General features: G+C 41.4%; 1 protein-coding gene and 1 long non-coding RNA gene across 12 annotated transcripts in view; one reads left to right on the top strand and one right to left on the bottom strand.

Moving 5' to 3' along the window:
- The window catches only part of LOC102133692 (uncharacterized), a 52,578-nt gene extending 41,979 nt beyond the window's left edge, over nucleotides 1–10,599 (top strand). The window contains exon 4 of the long non-coding RNA XR_278280.5: nucleotides 10,462–10,599. This is a non-coding gene — a long non-coding RNA (uncharacterized lncRNA). The remainder of the gene's footprint in view (nucleotides 1–10,461) is intronic.
- SIL1 (SIL1 nucleotide exchange factor) overlaps nucleotides 1–21,618 on the bottom strand; it is a 242,322-nt gene that overhangs the window by 48,727 nt on the left and 171,977 nt on the right. For 8 of the 11 annotated variants that reach the window (XM_073994363.1, XM_045394936.2, XM_005557917.4 and 5 more), the window contains one exon: nucleotides 19,295–19,416. The exons of 1 other annotated variant lie outside the window; for it this stretch is intronic. In XM_073994363.1, coding sequence (XP_073850464.1) covers nucleotides 19,295–19,416 — 122 coding nt within the window. Of the gene's footprint in view, nucleotides 1–5,150; nucleotides 6,597–19,294; nucleotides 19,417–21,618 lie in introns of those variants that run through there. 2 more of the 11 variants (XM_073994366.1, XM_073994365.1) reach the window with 2 other exon arrangements.

Consider the following 21,618-nt stretch of genomic DNA (forward strand, 5'->3'; position numbering starts at 1 on the left):
TTTCCATAGTGGCTGTACTAATTTGCATTCCTACCAACAGTGTACAAAGGTTCCCCTTTCTCTACATCCTCACCAGCATCCATTACTCCCTGTCTCTTTGATAAAAGCCATTTAAACTGGAGTGAGATGATATCTCATTGTGATTTTAATTTGCATTTATCTGATGACTAGTGAAGCTGAGCATCTTTTCATATACCTATTAGCCATGTGTATGTCTTCTTTTGAGAAATGTCTGTTCAGATCTTTCACTCATTTTCAATCAGATTTTTTTTGCTATTGAGTTGTTCGAGCCCCTTATATTTTCTGTTTATTAAACCTTTGTCAGATGGATAGTTTGCAAACATTTTATTCCGTTCTGTGGGTTGTCTCTCCACTTTGTTGGTTGTTTTCTTTGCTGTGCAGAAGTTTTTTTGTTTTTTTGGTTTTTTTTGAGACAGAGTCTCACTCTGTCGCCAGGCTGGAGTGCAATGGTGCAATCTCAGCTCACTGCGATCTCTACCTCCCGGGTTCAAGCAATTCTTCTGCCTCAGCCTCCTGAGTAGCTGGAACTACAGGAGCGCACCACCACACCCAGCTAATGTTTGTATTTTCAGTAGAGATGGGGTTTCACCATGCTGGCCAGGATGGTCTTGATCTCTTGACCTTGTGATCCGCCCACCTTGACCTCCCAAAGTGCTGGGATTACAGATGTGAGCCACCATGCCAGCCTGTGCAGAAGATTTTTAGCTTGATGTAATCTGTCTATTTTTGCTTTGGTTGCCTGTGCTTTTGAGGTCTTACACAAAAAAATCTTTGCCCAGAACAATGTCCTGGAGCCTTTCCCCAATCTTTTCTTTTCTTTTCAGACAATTATCTTGCTCTGTCACCACAGCTGGAACACAGCAGCATGATCACAACTCACTATAATCTTGAACTCCAGGGCTCAAGGAATCCTCCTGCCTCAGCTTCCCGAGTAGCTGAGACTACAGGAATGCACCACTGTGCCCAGCTAGTTTCATTTTTTATAGAGAAGGGGTCTCACTCTGTTGCCCAGGCTGGTATCAAACTCCTGGCCTCAAGCGATCCTCCTGTCTTGGGCTCCCCAAAAGCTGGAATTACAAGTGTGAGCTGCCGCACCTGGCCCTCAATATTTATTCTAGTAGTTTCATAATTTCAGGTCTTAGACCTAAGTCTATAACCCATTTGATTTTTTTTTTTTTTTTTTTTTTTTTTGCATACAGTGAGAGATAGAGGTCCAGTTTCATTCTTCTGCATATGGTTATCCTGTTTTTACAGCACCATTTATTGAAGAGACTGTCCTTTGCCCATTGGATGTTCTTGGTGCCTTTGTTAAAAATGAGTTGGCTGTAAACATGTGGATTTACATCTGGGTTCTGGGTTCTGTTCCATTGGTCTTTGTGTCGGTTTTTTTTTTTGTTGTTGTTTTTTTTTTTTTTTTTTTGGCCAGTGCCATGCTGATATGGTCACTACAGCTTTGCAGGTGTTTGTTTGCTTTCTTTGAAACAGAGTGCTCTGTCACCTAGGCTGGAGTGCAGTGGCATGATCTTGGTGCATGACAATCTCCACCTCCAGGGTTCAAGCAATTCTCCCACCTCAGCCTCCCAAATAGCTGGGACTACAGGCGTGCACCACCACGCCTGGCTAATTTTTGTATTTTTAGCAGAGATGGGGTTTCACCAGGTTGGCCAGACTGGTCTTGAACTCCTGACCTCAAATGATCCACCTGCCTTGGCCTCCCAAACTGCTGGGATTACCGGCATAAGCCACTGTGCCCGGCCAACTTTGTACTATATTTTGAGTGAGGTGGTGTGACACTTCCAGCTTTGTTCTTTCTGCTGAGGATTGCTTTGGCTATTTGGGGTCTTTTGTAGTTCCATGTAAATTTTAGAATTGTTGCTTTTATTTCTCTGAAGAATTTCATTGGTATTTTGATAGGGATTGCACTGAATCTGTAAATTGCTTTGGGTACTATTATCATTTTACCAATATTAATTAGTCCTATCCATGAGCATGGAAACTTTCCATTTTTGTGTGTCCTGTATTAAACTGTTTTTATGCTGCTATAAAGAAATATCTGAAGCTGGGTAATTTTTACTTATTTATCTATTTATTTTGAGGCAGGGTCTCACTCTGTTACTCAGGCTGGATGGAGGGCAGTGGTGTGATCACAGCTCACTGTGGCTTCAATCTCCCCAGGCTCCAGTGATCCTCCTGAGTAGCTGGGACCACAGGCATGCACCACCACAAGTGGCACATTTTTGTATTTTTTGTAGAGATGGGGTTTTGCCATGTTGCCCACACTGGTCTCAAACTCTCAGGTTCAAGTCATCTGCCTACATCAGCCTCCCAAAGTGCTGGGATTATAAGCGTGAGTCACCGTGCTCAGCTGAGGCTGGGTAATTTACAAAGAAAAGAGGTTTTATTTTGGCTCATGGTACTCCAAGCTGTACAGAAAGCATGGTGTTGGCATCTGATTCTGGTAAGGGCCTCAGGAAGTTTATAATCATGATATAAGGCAAAGCAGGAACAAGTGTCTCACACGGCGACAGTGGGAGAAGGGAGCAGTCCCAGACTTTTAAACAACCAGATCTCACGTGAACTAACTGAGGGAGAACTCACTTATCACCAAGGAAGTGGTGCTAAACCATTCACAAGGGATCTGCCCCCTATGATTGAATTATCTCCCACCAGACCCTACCTCTAATACTGGGAATTATCTTTCTTTTTTGTTTTTCCCTCATGAATAAAGTAGGATGCAGAGGATTACCTTTTTGTTTGTTTGTTTTTGAGACAGAGTTTCACTCTTGTTGCCCAGGCTGGCGTGCAATGGCACAATCTCAGCTCACTGTAACCTCTGCCTCCCCGGTTCAAGTGATTCTCCTGCCTCAGCCTCCAGAGTAGCTGGGATTACAGGTGCCTGCCATCACACCCAGCTAATTTTTGTATTTTCAGTGGAGATGGGGTTTCACTATGTTGGCCAGGCTGGTCTCAAACTCCTTGCCTCAGGTGAAATGCCCACCTTGGCCTCCCAAAATGCTGGGATTACAGGGGTGAACCACTGGCCTGGCCGAGGACTACCTTTCAACATGAGATTTGGAAGGGATAAATATCCACACTATATCATATCCAATTCAAGTTTTTCCATCAGTGTTTTATAGTTTTCCTTTTATAGATCTTTCACTTCTTTTGTTAAATTGATTCCTAGGTATTCTTCGTAGCTGCTGTAAATGGAAGTGTTTTCTTCTTTTCCAGATTGTTCACTGTCAGTATATAGAAAGGCTATTGGCTGGAAACGATGGCCAAGCCTGTAATCTCAAAGCTTTGGGAGGCCAAGGCACGTTGCCCAGGATGGTCTTAAACTCTTGGCCTCAAGCAGTCCTCAAGGAGTTCAAGACCATTCTGGGCAACGCAGCGAGACCCTATCTGTGTAAAAAAATGAAAACATTAACCAGGCATGGTAGAGCACACCTGCAGTCCTAGCTACTGAGGTGGAGGCAGGAGGATTGTTTCAGCCCTGAGGTTATATAGGGAGCTATGACTGTACCATTGCACTCCAGCATGGGCAACAGAGACCCTGTCTCTAAAATAATAATAAAGAATAAATGCTACTGGTTCTATATGTTGATTTTATATACTGCCATTTTACTGAAATCATTTATCAGTTCTAACAGTTTTTTTTTGGTGGAGTCTTTAGATTTTTCTAAGTAGAAGATCACGTTGTTTGGAAGGCTAAGGTGGGAAGATTGCTTGAGCCCAGCAGGTCAAGACTGCAGTGCACCATGATTGCACCACAGCACTCCAGCCTGGGTGACAGAGTGAGTCTCAGAAAAAGAAAAAAGTTCACATTGTCTAAACTGTTCCTTCCTTTCCAATTTGGATGCCCTTTATTTTTCTCTCTTGCCTAATTGCTCTGGCCAGGACTTCCAGTATTCTGTTGAATAAAAGTGATGTAAGTAGGCATCTTTGTCTTCTTCCTGATCTTGCAGGAAAAGTTTTCCATTTTGCCCTGTTCAGTATAATCTTAGCTGTCTGCCATGTCTGTCATACATGGCCTTTATTATTATGAGGCATGTTCCTTCTATAGCCAGTTTGTATCTTTATCACAAAGGGATGTTAAATTTCACTGCTTTTTCAGCATCCATTGAAATGCTCATGTGGTTGTTCTTGATTCTGTTAATGTGACATATCACATTTATTGATTTGCATATGTTGAACCATCCTTGCATCCCTGATCCAAGGCAATTTTAAATATGAATAAGGATGAAGGTTTTGTTCTACTTGATGTCAAAACATATAAAGCTACAGTAATTAAAATAATAAGAGATTGGTGCAAGGATAGAAAAAGAGAACAATGGAGCAGAATACAAACCAATACAAATAAGATAATTTAGTATATAGTAGAGAAACCATTATATTTCACTGGGGAGAAGATAGACTCTTCAGTACATAATGCCAGAACAACTAGATGGCCACATGACAAAAACTAAAATTAAATCTATATCTCACAGCATACATAAAAATAAATATTAAAATAAAAACCCATCAAAACTTTATACTCTCAGAAGTTAATATAGGCGAATATCTCTATACCTCAAGGAAAGACTTCTTAAAACACACAGAGCATAAACTTCAAGAAAAAGAGGGATAATTCTGACTTTCTAAAAATACTTTAAAATGTCTGTAACAAATGCAACATAAGCAATGTGAAATGACCAGCCACACACAAGATTATATTTGCTATGCATATAATTGAAAAAAGACAGTATTCAGACTATATATAATTCATGAAAATACATATAAAATATATAAGTACCCAGATTATATATATAATATGTAAATGCCAACTAAAAAATAAACAAAAGACTCTATGGGAAAAAACAGGCAAAAGATATTAAGAGGCAATTTAAAAAGATGGTTGTATTGAAAACACAAAAACATATGTAATCCAAACCAAAAAATCTGTATCGTGTAATTCCAATTGTATGTGTGTGTGTGGGGGGGAAATAATTTATATAGTAGTCAGGAAAGAGTAAATTCAAAAGAAGAATGTCATACTATACTATACCCACAAATTGGCAAAAAATAGAAACTCTTAATACGAAACATTGACAAGGATATGGAGAAATAGGAACCCTCAAACACAGTATGAGTTTTCTGAAACACAGTGGTTTATTTCCACTAGCAACCACTTTGGAAAACAATTTGGCATTATCTAGTGGTACTGAAAGTATGCATATGACCTAGCAATTCTACTTTAAGGCATGTATCCTAGGGACATACTTGCATATGTAACCAACATTGTGTGTAATAGCAAAAAATTGGCATCAATCTAAATGTTCCTTAACAAAGGTTTTCAAATAGTGGGATGCTAAACAGAAAATGTACACAGAGCTACATGTAACAACATAGAAAACTACTAAAACAGTTTCTGTGTGTGTGTATGCAGGAGGGGGGATACAATGAAGACAGATATATATAACAAACTATAAAGAATAGATACAATAGGCCAGGAGTGATGGCTTATGGCTGTAATCTTAGGACTTTAGTAGGCTAAAGCAGGCCCATTACTTGAGCTCAGGAGTTTGAGACCAGCCTGGGCAACACGGTGAAACCCTGTCTCTACAAAAAATATAAAAATTACCCAGGTGTGGTGGCACTCACCTGTAGTCCCAGCTACCTGGGGGACTGGGGCAAGAGGATTGTTTGAACCCAGGAAGTCGGGCTGCAGTGAACTGAGATTGTGCCACCGCATTCCAGCCTGGGTAACAAAAGTGAGAACCGCCTCAAAAAAAAAAACAAAAAAGATATGATGCACACCAAATTCAGAACAGTGGTTACCTCTGGGGGAGAACAAAGGGAAATATAAAGGATCATGAAAGGGTCATCAATGATATCTAATATCTTATTTCTTTAAAAAATCTGAAGCAAATATAACAAATTTTAGTTTATTAAATCTGGGTAGTGAGCATAAGATTTTCTGGACTCCTCTTTGAAATATTTCATATTTTTGAAATAATATGAAGAAAAAATACTCATTGCAGAAAAGGCTTTACTAAGTATCTCATAAAAAACAGAAACCATAAAATAATAAGTATCCATTTTTTCTAAATAAATATTTTAAACTTCCATATAGAAAAGTATCATAAATAAGGATGAAGAGAAATACACATTTGGGAAAAGATTTGCAAAACAGAAGGTTAATCCCTGAAACATAAAGAGCTCTATTGTTTTCAACAATGTCCTAGGGCACAAATTGCTCCACAAATGAATCAAATCAACGTTGCCCCCTTTGAAGGAATAGTTGCTGAGGTCCCTGTTTGATATTTCTTCTGATCCTAGGAGGGCTCCTTCCAACTGGCTTACTCCCCAGTTCCCTCCTGCAAACTAGCCCACCTATAGTTTGATTCTGATGCTACATCCATGAATCTCCTCCCAGTTTCATTTCACCACCACCTCCAAAGTTCTTCAAAGTGTCCTTAGGTTTGAACTTCTGCAGGCTCTGTTGCAAATGCAGTCAGTTCCTTTGGGAAGAGATTAGGAGCTGTTTTATGAACTGCTTCTCCCTCAGGCAAAACCTCTGAGTTAGGACCCTGGAGCTAGAGGTAGAAACAATAACAAGGTTCTGAGTACTCAGTGAGTTGGGGGACAGCAGCCTAAGGCCCTTCATCACATGGAACCACCATCTCAGGAGCTGCGGAAAGGCAACTAGGACTCCAGTATTCTGCGTGCCACAGCCAAGATCCAAGATAGAGCTTCCATTCTACAAGCAGGAGATGGGCTGAGGAAGGGACTCTCCCACCCCCCAACTCCCAAACTCTCAAATGAACTTGCTGGGGACTTGGCCTCAGCAACAGGTAGCAAGGGTCAGGAGAGAAATGTTAACAGTCTGCTCCTTCTGGGAAGCAAGCCCTTGGACTGGGGGGAAAGGGAGCTCTGGGTGCCTGGCTGCAGCACTTTGGAATGGCATCTCCACCTCACCAAGCTGGAAGCAGGCAATGAGGGAGATGTCTTATGTCAGATAACACAGACTCCCACCTTTCACACCAAATGTCATGAATTTCCGTAAGCAGATGTTTATTTACTATTTGCCCTTGGGACTATTCCCAAAGACTAATTTTTAAAGAACATACACAAGTTTTACTAGAAGTGGGTCAACAAAGCTCCTCACACTGTCATGACAGATGACGATGTCTCCTGTATCATTTAAATATTTTATGATGAGCATGTATATTCTCTGCAAAAACCAAGAAGGACATTAAAAATAAAAACAGAGAGAGAGAAACTGAAACCTGGTAGGAGGTAAGAAAGTAAGAACTTTCGGAACAATAAGGGAAGCCCATTGCTGGCTGGTGGCCTCCTTGCCAGTCTCTGTAGTTCCACTCTTCTCTTTGCTCCAAGAGATGAATTATACTCTTTCTAATAACCTCAGCCATTCAACAGGCCCTTAATGAGAAAACAGGCAGACCTGAAATAACTCCAACTTTGGGAAGCATAGTGGATTTTTCCTTGAATCCAGATGTCTAACGGGATGTGAGTGGAACACCAAGAGAGGAATGTTGTAGGCAATGGAACTGTGGAGGAAACTGCTGTGAAGAACTGATGAAAATTATGTCAGACAGAACCCAGTGTCAGGCCAAGCAACTAGGCTAAGAATACCAAAAGCACTGTCTTCCCTCTTTCCCCACTCCTGGTACTTTGCAGCTAATCTGTCTTCATTACTATTTGCCTGCTTTAATTTTTAATTATTATTATTAGTTTTTGAGATAGGGTCTTGTTATGTTTCCCAGGCTGGTCTTGAATTCCTGGCCTCAAGCGATCCTTCCACCCCAGCCTTGGGAAGTGGTGAGATTACAGGTGTGATTGAGCCACTGTACCTGGCCTCTGTTTTTATAACCCAATCTTTCTGTGGTTTCACTATGTTACCAGAAATGGATTATCTTCTGAATCATCGTGCATGGGATTCAGTGGATTTCCTGAATCAGAATTCATGTCTTTCATCAATTTAAAGAGGTTTAGAAAAGTATCAGCCAAACCTCTTTAAATAAAGCCTATCTCACACATATTCTCTTTATTCTTCTGAAACTCATGTGAGACCTTTATATTCAAATCTTCACATCTCTTAACCTCTTTTTCATTTTTCTGTCTATGCTGCACTTTAGGTAATTTCTTCAATTCTATACTCTAGTTTACTTAATTACTCTTCAGCTGTGTCTGACCAGCTATTTACCTTGTCTACTGAATTCCTAACTGCAATTAGATTTTCAACTTCAAGAAGTTCTATTTTAGAGGCCGGGCGCGGTGGCTCAAGCCTGTAATCCCAGCACTTTGGGAGGCCGAGGCGGGCGGATCACAAGGTCAGGAGATCGAGACCACAGTGAAACCCCGTCTCTACTAAAAATACAAAAAATTAGCCGGGCGCGGTGGCGGGCGCCTGTAGTCCCAGCTACTCAGGAGGCTGAGGCAGGAGAATGGCGGGAACCCGGGAGGCGGAGCTTGCAGTGAGCCGAGAGCGCTCCACTGCACTCCAGCCTGGGCAACAGCGTGAGACTCCGTCTCAAAAAAAAAAAAAAAAAAAAAGAAGTTCTATTTTGTGAATCAGCCTAACTGTTCATTAATGGATAAATGGATAAAGAAAATGTGATATACATAAACAATGGAATATTATTCAGCCAGAAAAAAAATAAAGAAAAATTGCCATTTGTGACAACACAAATGAAGCTAGAGGACATTATGTTAAGTGACATAAGCCAGGCAAAGAAAGACAAGTATTGCATAATCCCGCATATATGTGGAATCTAAAAAAATTTACTTCATGAAAGTAGAGTAGAATGGTAGTTACCAAGGGCTGGGGTGGTTGCTGGGGCAGGGGAGTATTGAGATGTTGGTCAAAGGATACAAAATTACAGATGGACAGGAGGATCAAGTCCAAGAGCTCTATCATAGCAGGGTGACTGCAGTTAATAACAATACACTGTATTTCTAAAAAATGCTGAGGGAGGGATGTTAAGTGCTCTCACCACAAAAATGGTAACTGTGAGCAAGATTAGTCATTCCAGAATGTATATATATTTTACATACATGTTTTACAAAATAAATACATATAATTTTATCTGCCAAGTTAAAAAAAATTATTTTAATTTAAAAGAAGTTAATTTTTCATCATTTTCAAATCTGTCCATTGTCACTTTTGATAGCATATTGTTTTTAGCCCATATTTTTGATAAAATCTTATTTCAGCATATTAAAATAATTATTTCATATTTTGTTTTCTGTGAATTTCACTACCTATAATTTTTTTAATTTGCATTTATTTTAAAAAACTATTAATAGAGACATATCTCGCTTTGTTGCCCAGGCTGGTCTCAAGCTCTTGGCTTCAAGCGATCCTCCTGCCTCAGCCTCCCAAAGTGCTGTGATTACAAGTGTGAGCCACTGCACCCCATCTAGCTATAGTTTTAAAAGTCTGATTATTTGTCTCTGCTGTCTTTAACTTATAGTGCCTTATTTTTCATGTGCTTTGTGATATTTTGGTTGTGAGCTCGTGATCGTTGGAAGATTTTTGTTTGTGGGGATGCTCTGAGGCCTGGATGTAAGTTCCTCCAAAGAGGATTTGTTTCTGCATCTACCAGTAACCTGGAAATTCTGTCAATTTCAAACTATGTTTTAAAAAATTTTTCTCACGGAAATCTTCATGTATATACTAAAATACAGAGAATGGTATAATAATCTCCATGGACTCTGCACTCAGCTTTCAAAATTATGAAGTCATAGCTAGTACTATTTTTATCTATACCCCGATTCAGCCACCTACCCACCTCCTCAGATCAAAAAATAAAGCACAATGGAGACATCCTATCTTTGGTTGTTGTTGTTGTTGTTTTCTGAGATGGGGTCTCGCTCTGTTGCCCAGGCTAGAGTGCGATGGCCAGATCATGGCTCACTGCAGCCTCAACCTCCCATGCTCACGCAGTCCTCCCACCTCAGCCTTCTGAGTAGCTGGGACCACAGAAACACACCACCAGACCCAGCTAAATTAAAATATTTCTTTGTAGAGATGGGGTCTCCTTATGTTGCCCAGGCTGGTCTTGAACTCCTGGGCTCAAGCGATCCTCTCACTTTGGCCTCCCAAAGTGCTTTGATTATCTATCACCACGCTACCCTGAACGTGCCTGATCTCATCTGATCTTGGAGCTAAGCAAGGTTGGGACTGGTTAGTACTTGGATGGGAGACCAAAGTGCTGGGATTACAGGCACAAGCCACTGTGCCTGGCCTGACATCCTATCTTTTACCCATAAATTTTTCAGCATGCTTCTTCTCTAAAAAGGCTCTTTTTTACAAAAACAAAACAATACCATTTTCACACCAAAAATTTAATATTATCCTTAATATTACCAAATACCAAGTAATTGTTTAAAAGTTCCCAATTATCTCATGATTTTTTCTTTTTTCTTTTTTTGCAGATTGCTGATTTGGTCAAGATCTAAATATATCACAGAGCTCCGGCATGGTGGCTCACACCTGTAATACAAACACTTTGGAAGGCCAAGGTGGGAGGATCACTCAAGCCCAGGAGTTTGAGATCAACCTGGGCAACAAAGTAAGAACCTGTCTCTAGAAAACAATAAAAAATAAAAACTATTCAGGCATGGAGTATACGCCTGTGGTCTCAGCTAGATGGGAGGCTGAGGCAGGAGACTGAGTCTGCAGTGAGCCGTGTTTGCACCACCGCACTCTAGGCTTGGGTGATACAGCAAGATCCTGTCTCAAAAAATAAAACAAAAAATACATACATTGTAACTGTAATTGGTTGATATTCATCTTAAATATCTTTTAATTTATGGGTTTCATCCCATCTCTTTATTTTTTTCTCTTGTATCTTATTTTGTGAAAAATCCAGTAGTTTGCCCGCTCTACAGTTTTCCACAGTCTGGTCTCTGCTGATTGCAAGTCTATTATATCATTGAACATATCGCCTGTCCCCAATATTTCCCTTAAATTGGAAGTCAGATCTACAAGTATGTTCAAATTCAGATTAGATTTTCTATCAAGATTGCTTCCTGGCCGGGCGCGGTGGCTCAAGCCTGTAATCCCAGCACTTTGGGAGGCCGAGGCGGGCGGATCACGAGGTCAGGAGATCGAGACCATCCCGGCTAGCACCGTGAAACCCCGTCTCTACTAAAAAAGATACAAAAAACTAGCCGGGTGTGGTGGCGGGCACCTGTAGTCCCAGCTACTCAGGAGGCTGAGGCAGTAGAATGGCGTGAACCCGGGGGGCAGAGCTTGCAGTGAGCCGAGATCGCGCCACTCGTGCCACTGCACTCCAGCCTGGGGCACAGAGCAAGACTCCGTCTCAAAAAAAAAAAAAAAAGATTGCTTCCTATGTGGGGTTATACTGTTTTCAGAAGGCATGTCAGACTCAGTTTCCTTAGGAAACAGACTGAAGATCTGCGGGCATATTTCTCCCTTCCACTCAAAGCCAATTTGCCCTAATAATTCCTTTTGAGTGGAAGATTTTCACTTTTCTAATTATTTCATGGCCCTTAAGCTTTGTCTCTTGTCCCCTAAATTATGATTCCTGTTGAAACCAAGAGCTCACAGCCACTAGGGAATAGCAAATGTTCCCAGGTCAGCTGTCAGTTTCAGTGTTTTATATCTCTTAGGATTTGAGCTTTCCATTATATTTGCTTTAGAATTTCTCTCACTTTCTTACAGGGCTACCACATAAAGAATATGACTTTATTAAATTCCCCTGCAGTTACATAGAGCAGTGGTTCTATAGTTTATTGGCTGAATTAAGCATTTAAAGAAATGTTTAAATATTTAATACAGTATCTTCAGGTATTTGAACTAAGAGAATTTCTTAGGAAACACGCCATGTGATTGATTGAGAAGTCTCCCAGTGCTGTTTTGCTTTGTTTCATCACTCACTATTTAAATTTTAATTACAAAAATAATACATACTCACTGGAAGAAAAATCAAACAAAATCGAAGCATAGAAAAAATTTAAAGACTCCTTGCTCTTGGTGGCTTGCTTTCTCCCACCAATTTTTGGTGACTTCAATTTTTGTGTTAGACCATTTATGTTCAAAGCAGCCACATGAAGCTTACCCACTATAAGGTGCTGTGAGCACTACAGATTTGAGTACCAGTTCCCATGCTCAAGAAGCCTTCGATTTGGTGGGAAATAGATGAAAGAACTGGCTTACAACAGAGAAGCAGATGTTTTAAAGAGTCAGTTTTCCCAGCACTTTGGGAGGCCAAGGCGGGCGGATCACTTGAGGTCGGGAGTTCGAGACCAGCCTGACAAACATGAAGAAACCCCATCTCTATTAAAAATACAAAATTAGCCGGGAGTGGTGGCATGCACCTGTAATCCCAGCTACTTGGGAGGCTGAGGCAAGAGAATCACTTGGACCCAGGAGGCAGAGGTTGCAGTGAGCCAAGGTCGCGCCATTGCCCTCCAGCCCAGGCAACAAGAGTGAAACTTCGTCTCCAAAAAAAAAAAAAAAAAGAGTCAGTTTAGGGGTCCAACAACAAATGCTAATAAAGATGAAGATAAAACAAAGAACTTTGTGTGCTGAGAGTTATGTAGGGAAGAAATTAAGAAGGTGAGAGTACTGAAAAAATCTGAAGGCAGCCACATAGAGGATGTGAACAAGGCAGGGCACATCATCACAAAGACAAATTCAACCGAAATGCTAAAGGGACAAGTGTATTATGCAAAGTGGTGCCTCCCTCCCCAGAATGAAGGCTTAGTTTCTGTAGTACTCAGGACAGCTGGTCAGAGTCAGAGGTCATTTTCCATTTGTCATTATTTGCCATTTGAAAAAAGTAATCAGACTTTGAATGTAGCTTAAGAGAGCTACGACTATCCAATTTCCTAGGCCAATCTCAGTTAATATGCTAATCAGTTTATCACATGCAAAAGGCTTGAGCACCACTCCTGTCGCTATAAGAGTGTGGAAAAATTAGCTACTAGAGACAAGAGGTCAGACAAGTCTTAGGGGTCACATTTGAACTTCTATTCAAACATTGGCATCTCCAGCATGTGACCTCATCCCAATCTCCAACCTATTTTCTGGGCCTTCAGCCAGTGGGGCTATACACTCATTTCCATGGCCTTAGATTTTAAAGGGTCAAGGTGCAGTATCTGAATCATCCATGATTACATCATTAATAATATAAACAGCACTGTCCACTCAGCCTCCAATGTTCTCTGAAAAACAATTCATTTCCAAGATATCAATTTATTCCTTTGTTTTTCATGTATTCATTCAATAATTATTTCCTGAGCATCCACCCAATACTAGGTCCTATGCTATACATTAGAGAGATAGCAGGATAAAGATAAAAAAGGGATCTTATCCCCTAAGTACTATCTAACAAGGGATATTAACAATAAACAGGTAACTAACCAGATATTTAAGCACAAATTGAGGTGAATGCTATGAAGATCAAGAAGTTTTTTTTTTTTTAATTTAAAAGATCTGAGAGGGATTTTGGAAATATCCAAATGAATTCATATCAATATGAATATATGTTCAGTTGCAAGTAATGGAATAATGATTAACACTGATTTTAAAAAACAAAGACATTTCATTACCTCTCATAAGAAAAATCTGGAAGTAGATGGTTCCAAAATCATGAAAGTGGCTAAACTGCATCATAAATAACCCAGTTTCCTCCTCCTGTCTTTCCCCTCTATTATCCTCCTCAGCATGTTGGCTTTTTGTTCGTGTGCTTCTCACCTCACTGGTCCAAGGCAGCTGCTGCAGCTCCAAGACAGCTGCAGTTAAGGCAGGAAGAAGTGGGAAGGGTCTCCTTACTATCTTATTATAACAAAATCCTTCCCAGAGGCTTCCAAGCAAATATCTCTTTATGTCTCATTGGTCAGAACTGGGTCACATGGCCATCTCTAAACTAACACACATTCATAGAGAATTGGATTTCCAGGCTTGCTTTAGACCATTCATGGCTCATTTCCTAGAACTGGAGAAGGGAACCTTTTGCCTGAACATATTGCTGCCCTCACATTATCGAGGTTCCTTAGTAGATGAAAAAGGGAGAGACCGGGCACACTGACGCACACCTGTAATCCCAGCCACTCAGAAAGCTGGGGCAAGAAGACTGCTCGAGCCCAGGAGTTTGAGTTGTAGTACTCTATGTTCACACCTGTGAAGAGCCCCTGCACTCCAGCCTGGGCAACACAATGAGACCCTGTCTCTAAAAACCTTAAACACCAGAAAAATGGGGAATGACTGTCTAGTAGACAACAATAGTAGAAATTAAAATTCACAGGACTTGTTCACCAAGTTAATGAGAAAGTGAAGCAGGAAGTAGACTCAAATATCACTCAAAAGTTTCAAGTTTGGAGAACTACAATAATCACAATGCCAAGAACAGATAAAAAGAGAATGTGGGAGGAAAAATCTAGTTTGTGAGACAATAATGAGTTCCACTTTCTTGAGTCTGAGGTGCAATGAGACAGTGTGGTAGAAATGTAGGAGAAGACCACAGGAAAAAGGCTGGACTTAAATGTAGACACTGGAGTCATCCACAGTGAGGCTGGATTTGAAATCACAGGAATAGATAGGACCATTACGGGAGAAAATGAAAAGAGAGGAGGAGGACAAGGCTGGAGGAATCTTTGTGAATAGCTACAATTATTAACAGAAGATAGTTAAGATGATGATGTTGCCAAAAAAGGAAAAGGGGAGTGCATGATTAATTACAGTCATCCCCAAACCAAGGGACTATAATGACATGGCAGCCAAGAGGTAAAGTTCCCTAAGGAAAGCAGCGGCCAACATTTTGACTACCACAAAGATGCCAATGATGACAAAGTACTCTTGAAAAATTTCCAGGATGGTACGGACAGAAACCAGATTGTAGGAATAGTAGTTTCAAGTACATTAATTTAATGCTCATGTGCATTCATCTGTATTCCTTTCTGTCTACTCTTTTTTTTTTTTTCCGACAGGGCCTCACTTGGTCACCTAGGTTGAAGTACAATGGTATGATCATGGCTCACTGCAGCCTTGACTTTCTAAGTTCAAGCAATCCTCCCACCTCAGCCTCCCGAGTAGCACAGCTGGGACCACAGGCACATGCTACCATGCCCAGCTAATTTTTGTATTTTTTGTAGAGACAAGGTTTCACCATGTTGCCCAGGTTGGTCTTGAACCCTGGCTCAAGCAATCCACCTGCCTCGGCCTCCCAAAGTGCTGGGATTATGGGCGTAAGCCATCGCACCCAGGTCCAAATAGTTAAAATTAATTGGTAAACGCTCAGCAGGAAGAGTACAACTGAGGAAATTAAGAGAGCCAACAAAGCATGAGATGAGAGGGGACAAGGTTGGGGGAGGGGAACACATTCATTTTATAAAGGGATATATATAACCCAAAATCTGCCAAGGAGGTTCCAAGGAAGATGCCAAGGATAAAGGGGGAAGAACAGAATCCTGTTCTGGGGATCCATTTTAAGAGTACATAATCTCACTATGACTAATGGCACATGTACATCCTTTTTGTGCTGGTTTCAGTTCCATGACATCCTGCAAACTGTGGAAAGTTCAAAAGTCCTGCAAACATGAATGCTTATAAGCCCATGTAATTGCATAATAATTCATACATGTGCAGATGAGAATATGGGTTATTAAAGAAGGATATAGGACTCCACAGGTGACTAAGGCAGGGGCATAAGAACAGCAAAGCCAGTGTTACATGAGGCAAGCATACTAGTTACTTGATAGTTTAACTCCTGACAGCTATGAGGTAAAAGAGATATATAGGCAGCTAAGAGGAAAACAAAAGCAGGTGGCCAGTTTGCTAAGAACCAAAACCAGATTACAGAAGGCTGCCTGGCCTCTAAATTTCACAAAGCCTTTTCGAGACTCCCCTTATACAGAAACACAAATGACTTGTCTGGAACTCCAGAGACTCCTGGTAGGTCAGACTGCAGACAGACACACACAAGTGCCATCATGAGATTAAATCACATCACAGAAAGGCCAATGAAAGTACTTTACTTGAAGAAGGAGACAGGTTTGAGACAAAAGAAAAACCATAAAAAGATGAAGCTGCTAAAAGCACCAGCACCCCTACCCCTGCGTATCTTATTATGTAAGAGCTTGACCTGCCTTATATGTGTGCAACAAACAGAGGAAGATGAACGTGTGTGACCCATATATAAGTGTGAATAATATTTAAATAAACTTTATTTCAGTGACCATGTAACATTTAGGAGTCATGTCAGTTACATTTACATGAACTCTCTCTTCTTGATCTCGGAATAATTGCTTCATGTTTAACACCAGGAAATAGATCTCTTCATCCACACAAATGTATATGGAAACCTTATTAAGCAATTAACCCAAGCAGGCAAATAAATACCCTCAATGAAGCAGCAGATTAGCAATAAGAGACCGGACACAGTGGCTCACGCCTGTAAGCCCAGTACTTTGGGAGGCCAACACAGACAGAATGCTTGAGCCCAGGAGTTCGAGACTGGCCTGGACAACATGGTGAAACCTTGTCTCTACAAAAATTATAAAAATTAGCCAGGTGTGGTGCTGCATACCTGTAGTCCCAGCTACAGAGGTGGCTGAGGTGGAAGGATCACCTGAGCCCAGGAGGCGGAGGTTGCAGTGAGCCGAGATCGGGCCACTGTACTCCAGCCTGAGCGAAAGAATGAGACCCTGCCTCAAAAAAAAAAAAAAAAAAAAAGATTAGTACCAAGAGATACATGGTAGAATATAAGCATCTTAACAGAAGAGAAAATGAGGAGGATAAAAGTTTTTATTGTAGAAAGAAAAGAAATAAGAATTTCTATAGCAGAAACTCATAGTATAAAGGACACATCCCGATGAGGGGGATGATGTTGATACCACCTTGTCACTGACAGGTGCTTTACAACCATTTTCACAGGTCATTGTATATTATTTGACACTCACTCAACTTTATGAAATGCAGAGAACACCTATTAATGTTCCCTGTTAACAAAAGAAAAAGGTGAGGCTTAGAAAGGTTGCCCATGGGCACACAGATAGGAAATGGCAGAAACTAAACTTGAAACTAGATTGACTGTAGGTCCAGGGGTCTGCCTAATCCTCCTAAATACCCAAACATCTGGACTCACTTAGCAGTATTCTTGCCCATCAGCAGAAAACTAGAAAGAGTATCTTCCAGATACTATCCCCAGTGCTGGGAGTCCATGATTCCAGAGTGCTCACTACCTGCTGAACACCCTCTTGATAAACAGCAAGCTCATCCCATCACTGTGTTGTGTGTTTGTGCACATGTGTGGCAGGTGTATACACACCTGTATACTAGAAGTGGTTAGAGAGATGCAGAGCCAATACTTAAGACATGAAGAGTAAATGATGAATATCAGACTAGAGTACTGAAACCTACCTCTCCGTGTAGAAATATCCTTACCTTGCATCAGGTTCCTCTTTGCAGAAAACATTGACATTTCCACAGTGTTTGGGAGCCTGCTGTTGGCTTCCAAAAGCTCTGGCTCCATACCGTGCTGTCACGGTAACAGCCCTCCAGTGAGCCATCAAAAACCCAGCTAGAACATTCTGAATACAGCAGTTTGCTTGCCACCAAAACACTAAATTGCAATATTTTATATTTATCTCTATTTAAATTTTAGTTGATGCTGCATAAATGTTAACATGGTCTTAAGCTAATACAATCACAGAAAAGTCTTAATAATACCACACATTGGCACAGTCCCTTGGTGAGTTACGGGTCTGCAAAGCAAGCCCAACGCATGTTTCTCAAGTCACTTAATTAGTCCCCTTTAACTAGGATATGACATGAAAATGCTACACAGTTTCCCCCCAAGAAATGTATTTCCAGAAGCAATGGCAAGGGACGTATAGGATAATTTGTTAATATTAAAGGTAGAATAAAAGTACTCGGGAGTAAGGCAAAGATTTCCAAAAAGGGTCTGGAGAGAGGTTAATAATGTTGGATTTAGTTCTTTTCTGGCCTGAGAAATAAAAAGTGAGCTTTAGTAAGTTCTCAAGTCTCTAAAGTCTTATAAGGCTAAGACCCTGGATTTCCTGGACTTCCTCATGACTGAAACCACAGCTACTAACATCAAATATGCAGATTTTCCATCTTTCCAGTGGCTGCACAGGAGGAGATTTCCCTGGGCTTCCTGGGAGACTCTGGCTCTGGGAGGTGAGACCAAGGGAGGTGGAGTTGCCCTGGAGGCCAGAGCCTTGACTGTCAACACCACCAACACAGGGAGCCCCGGCTTGAAGATCCAGGCAGAGTGGTGATAAGAGAAACAAAGGCCGGCAGTGCCTCTCCTCACGGAACAACTCCTCCAGCTTTCCCAGCTCTGCCCTTCAACTTACTAAGAAAATATGCTGAATTCCTGTCAGAGTGAGAGAGCATCAGACTGAAATTCTGATTTAAAAAACAAGCACAGATAAAGCACAAAGGAAATCTTTTAGAAACAAAGCCTATAATGGTAAATATGTTCAGAATAGCTTTTCTCCTGTAACATCGTGACCTGCATCTAAGCATCTAATAGCCTCCACCCATGCCCTTGCAGCAAGAATCGGAATATTTGTTCCTGTTTTCAAGGCACAAATGGTCCTAACAGCAGATTTTCAAAACTGGGAGGAACAATAGCTCCAACAGCCAATTGCAGCATGCAGACATCTTGACCTTTGCAGGCGGTGTAGAATGATGTGGTACCTACATCTCTTTTGGCATCTACTCTTTTGAGATGCTACCTCCCCACTCCTCTTGCCCTATCAGTCTTCCATCACAAGCCAGACTAACCAAAATTCTCAACAATTCCCAACCTAGAGAGTGCGATAACCTGACCACATGTACATTGGTTCCAGACAACTAGGGCAAGACACATTCCTCCCTGAAAGCACCCCCTTGTTCAGGCTCATCATTTATCATTACTAGATGTAGCTTTACTGCCAAAAGATCTACTCTATCTACTCTTGTTTATCCCCCTCCCTCTCTACTATTTATAGTTGGTCTAACTTTTTATGAGCTTTGAATAAAACGGAGAATGTGACCTAAGATGTGTTATTAAATGTCCATATACATAAGATGGGGGAAGAGAGAGTAACAGATGGTGACAACATGGGTAAAAATTCCTATCTACTTGGAATAAAGGCAGAATCAAATTTTACTCTAGTTTCATTGAGATTACACTGAAATGTCAGTAGAAACAGGCACATTCAAGTGTACCCTTCTTCCAAGCAGATCAGGCCAAGCAATTCTGGCCAATGGGATGTCCATTACACTGCTCACCTGGAAAAGGCAGCCCCCAGCACAAACGCAGCATATTCCTTCACGAGGGGCTCTGTGCTGTTCAGCCCATTGATCACCACTTGAAGACCACCAAAGGAAAGCAGGTCCTGCGCATTGTCCATCTGCAACAGAGCAACTGCTTAGTACAGCACAGCCATCAGGGAAAGGAAAGCTCTTCTTAGAGCCTTTCTTTTGGTGACTATTCAAAAACAAATTAAAAAGCCATGGAAAAAGCAAAAATGGCCTTTTTGACTAACTAAGAAAAGGTTTGTAAAAACCAATTTTTTAATACTGTTAAATTTGAGAACTCCTAATTCATCTAACATGATTGATGAGCACCTGCGTGGGAATCAGCGGAAATGACACCTAGCTATTGCTTATGCCAAACATGTCCTGGAAAATTCTAATATCGTAATGAGTCATAAAGCTTACTCCTAATGTACAAGCTATTAACACAAAGAATCTGGCGTCATCAGCACCACTAAACGGTGCCATGCTTCCTGTTGATGTCCAATCCCAATGGGGACAGTGGAGGCAGATTTTTTAAGCTGATTTTAAATTAGAAGCTAGGGACTAGAAAAGGAGCCCTGTTGTTGGGAGGGGGTTTGCTGTAAGAGTGCTGGGGAGGGGAATAACAAAAGTACCTTTCTCTTGCATCTCAGGTTGACTGCATCTGAAGACATTCATGATAAAATATGCAAGAAAATCACTCTCCCAAAGGCTTTCGTCTAAGCCTGTGCTACTGGCTAGTGGCTATGTATCAGACAGTGCAGAACATTTCTATCATTACATAAAGTTCTATTCAGCAGCACTGGTCTAGGCTATCATTTAAGCACCAAATCCCCAAGTCCAGATTCTCTCTTTTCCTCTACAGGGGATCTCATTACCCACGGTTTATTAGTACCTAGAACAAGACAACTCGCTTTCCTCAGAAAGGTCACTGGATCCTGTTTCTACATGTACCCGCTACAGTCTCCCTTGGATCCTGTTTCTACATGTACCCGCTACAGTCTCCCTTGAATATATCTTTGTTGCCACAAAGGCTGCATCTTGCCCACATGCTAATCCCACTCTATCAATCATGAGGAAAACTCAGGAAGCTGAAGCCCAACAACAGTGGCTGCTACCCATTTTTCTCCTCCAGATTCCACAAGGCCCCTTCCCAACCGCGTCCTTGCCTCTCTGAACTAGGAGAGGACTCTGACAGGGAAATCAAGTGTGAGGATTGGTATTTGACTCTGCTAGTGTTTTGTGGTGGCCTAGCCTGTTGTTTGCCACTTGAAAGATCATTCATACACATTTGGATGGCATCTCCATGAGAGCAGGGGTTTTGTCTGTCTGTCCACGCTTGTAGCTCCAGGGACTAGGACGGTGCTGAGCATATGGTTAGGTGCTCAATGAATAACTGTTGCATTGATGAGTATGAATTTGATCAGAAAAGAATGTTCCTGAAATAAAGCTCCAGTGTGAATAAAAAGGCAATCTGGGGTATCTGTGCCAACAAAATGAATGGGCCTCTGGTACCACAGACATGAAGTACTGGCTAAACCAGGTTGTGAAGTAAGCATGAAGTCTGCCCTGCCATGTGGCCCCAGGCCATGGCCATTTTTCTGCCCCAAACTGTTCTTATGAACAGGAATAACTGGTTGAGCCACAGCCCAGCTAACTAGGGAGACTCGGGGCTGGGTGTTTTACTGACATAAGCACCTTCCTTCCTTCCCCACATGCTCTGATTTTACAATATAAGAATTCACTGCCTATTATTTGGTTGTCCTTCCTCTGGGTTTTCTGGATACAAAACTATGGCTCAGAATCCTGTCATACCATGCCTGGAATGGCCACTTATCAAAGCTGGTATGAGTTCCTAGCGGAGCAGCTGCCACTCGGTCAGCTCCAAAGCAACACAGCCCAGAGTCACGGACCTTCTGTTCTAGAGTCACTTTATCTATTATTACTACAATGATAATTCAGCATGATAGAAATGCCGACATTTATATAAGCACTTCAGCCTTTTGGGGATGTTTTCTCATGATTTATTTCACTAACAGTGAGGAAGAAACGATTCATTCTGCCCAGGGCACATCAAAAGCTGGACCCTCCCTGGTGACATATAGGAGAAACCATGACCACAGCCCAGGTCCACAGCTTCCCATCTGGGTCTGGGGCCAAAACTGTTCTCAGGCTGCCTTCGGGGTGGGGTGGGACAGGCAGAGATGAAGAGGAGGAGGGAGTGCAGGAGGGAACTATGTCAACACCCTGGAGGAAAGGAAAGAAGCAGGGCACTGACAAGACAATGAGAGAACAGGAAACAGCTGAAGGGGAGA

The sequence above is a fragment of the Macaca fascicularis genome, chromosome 6 (genome assembly GCF_037993035.2).
Source record: "Macaca fascicularis isolate 582-1 chromosome 6, T2T-MFA8v1.1".
Taxonomy (NCBI): Eukaryota; Metazoa; Chordata; class Mammalia; order Primates; family Cercopithecidae; genus Macaca; species Macaca fascicularis.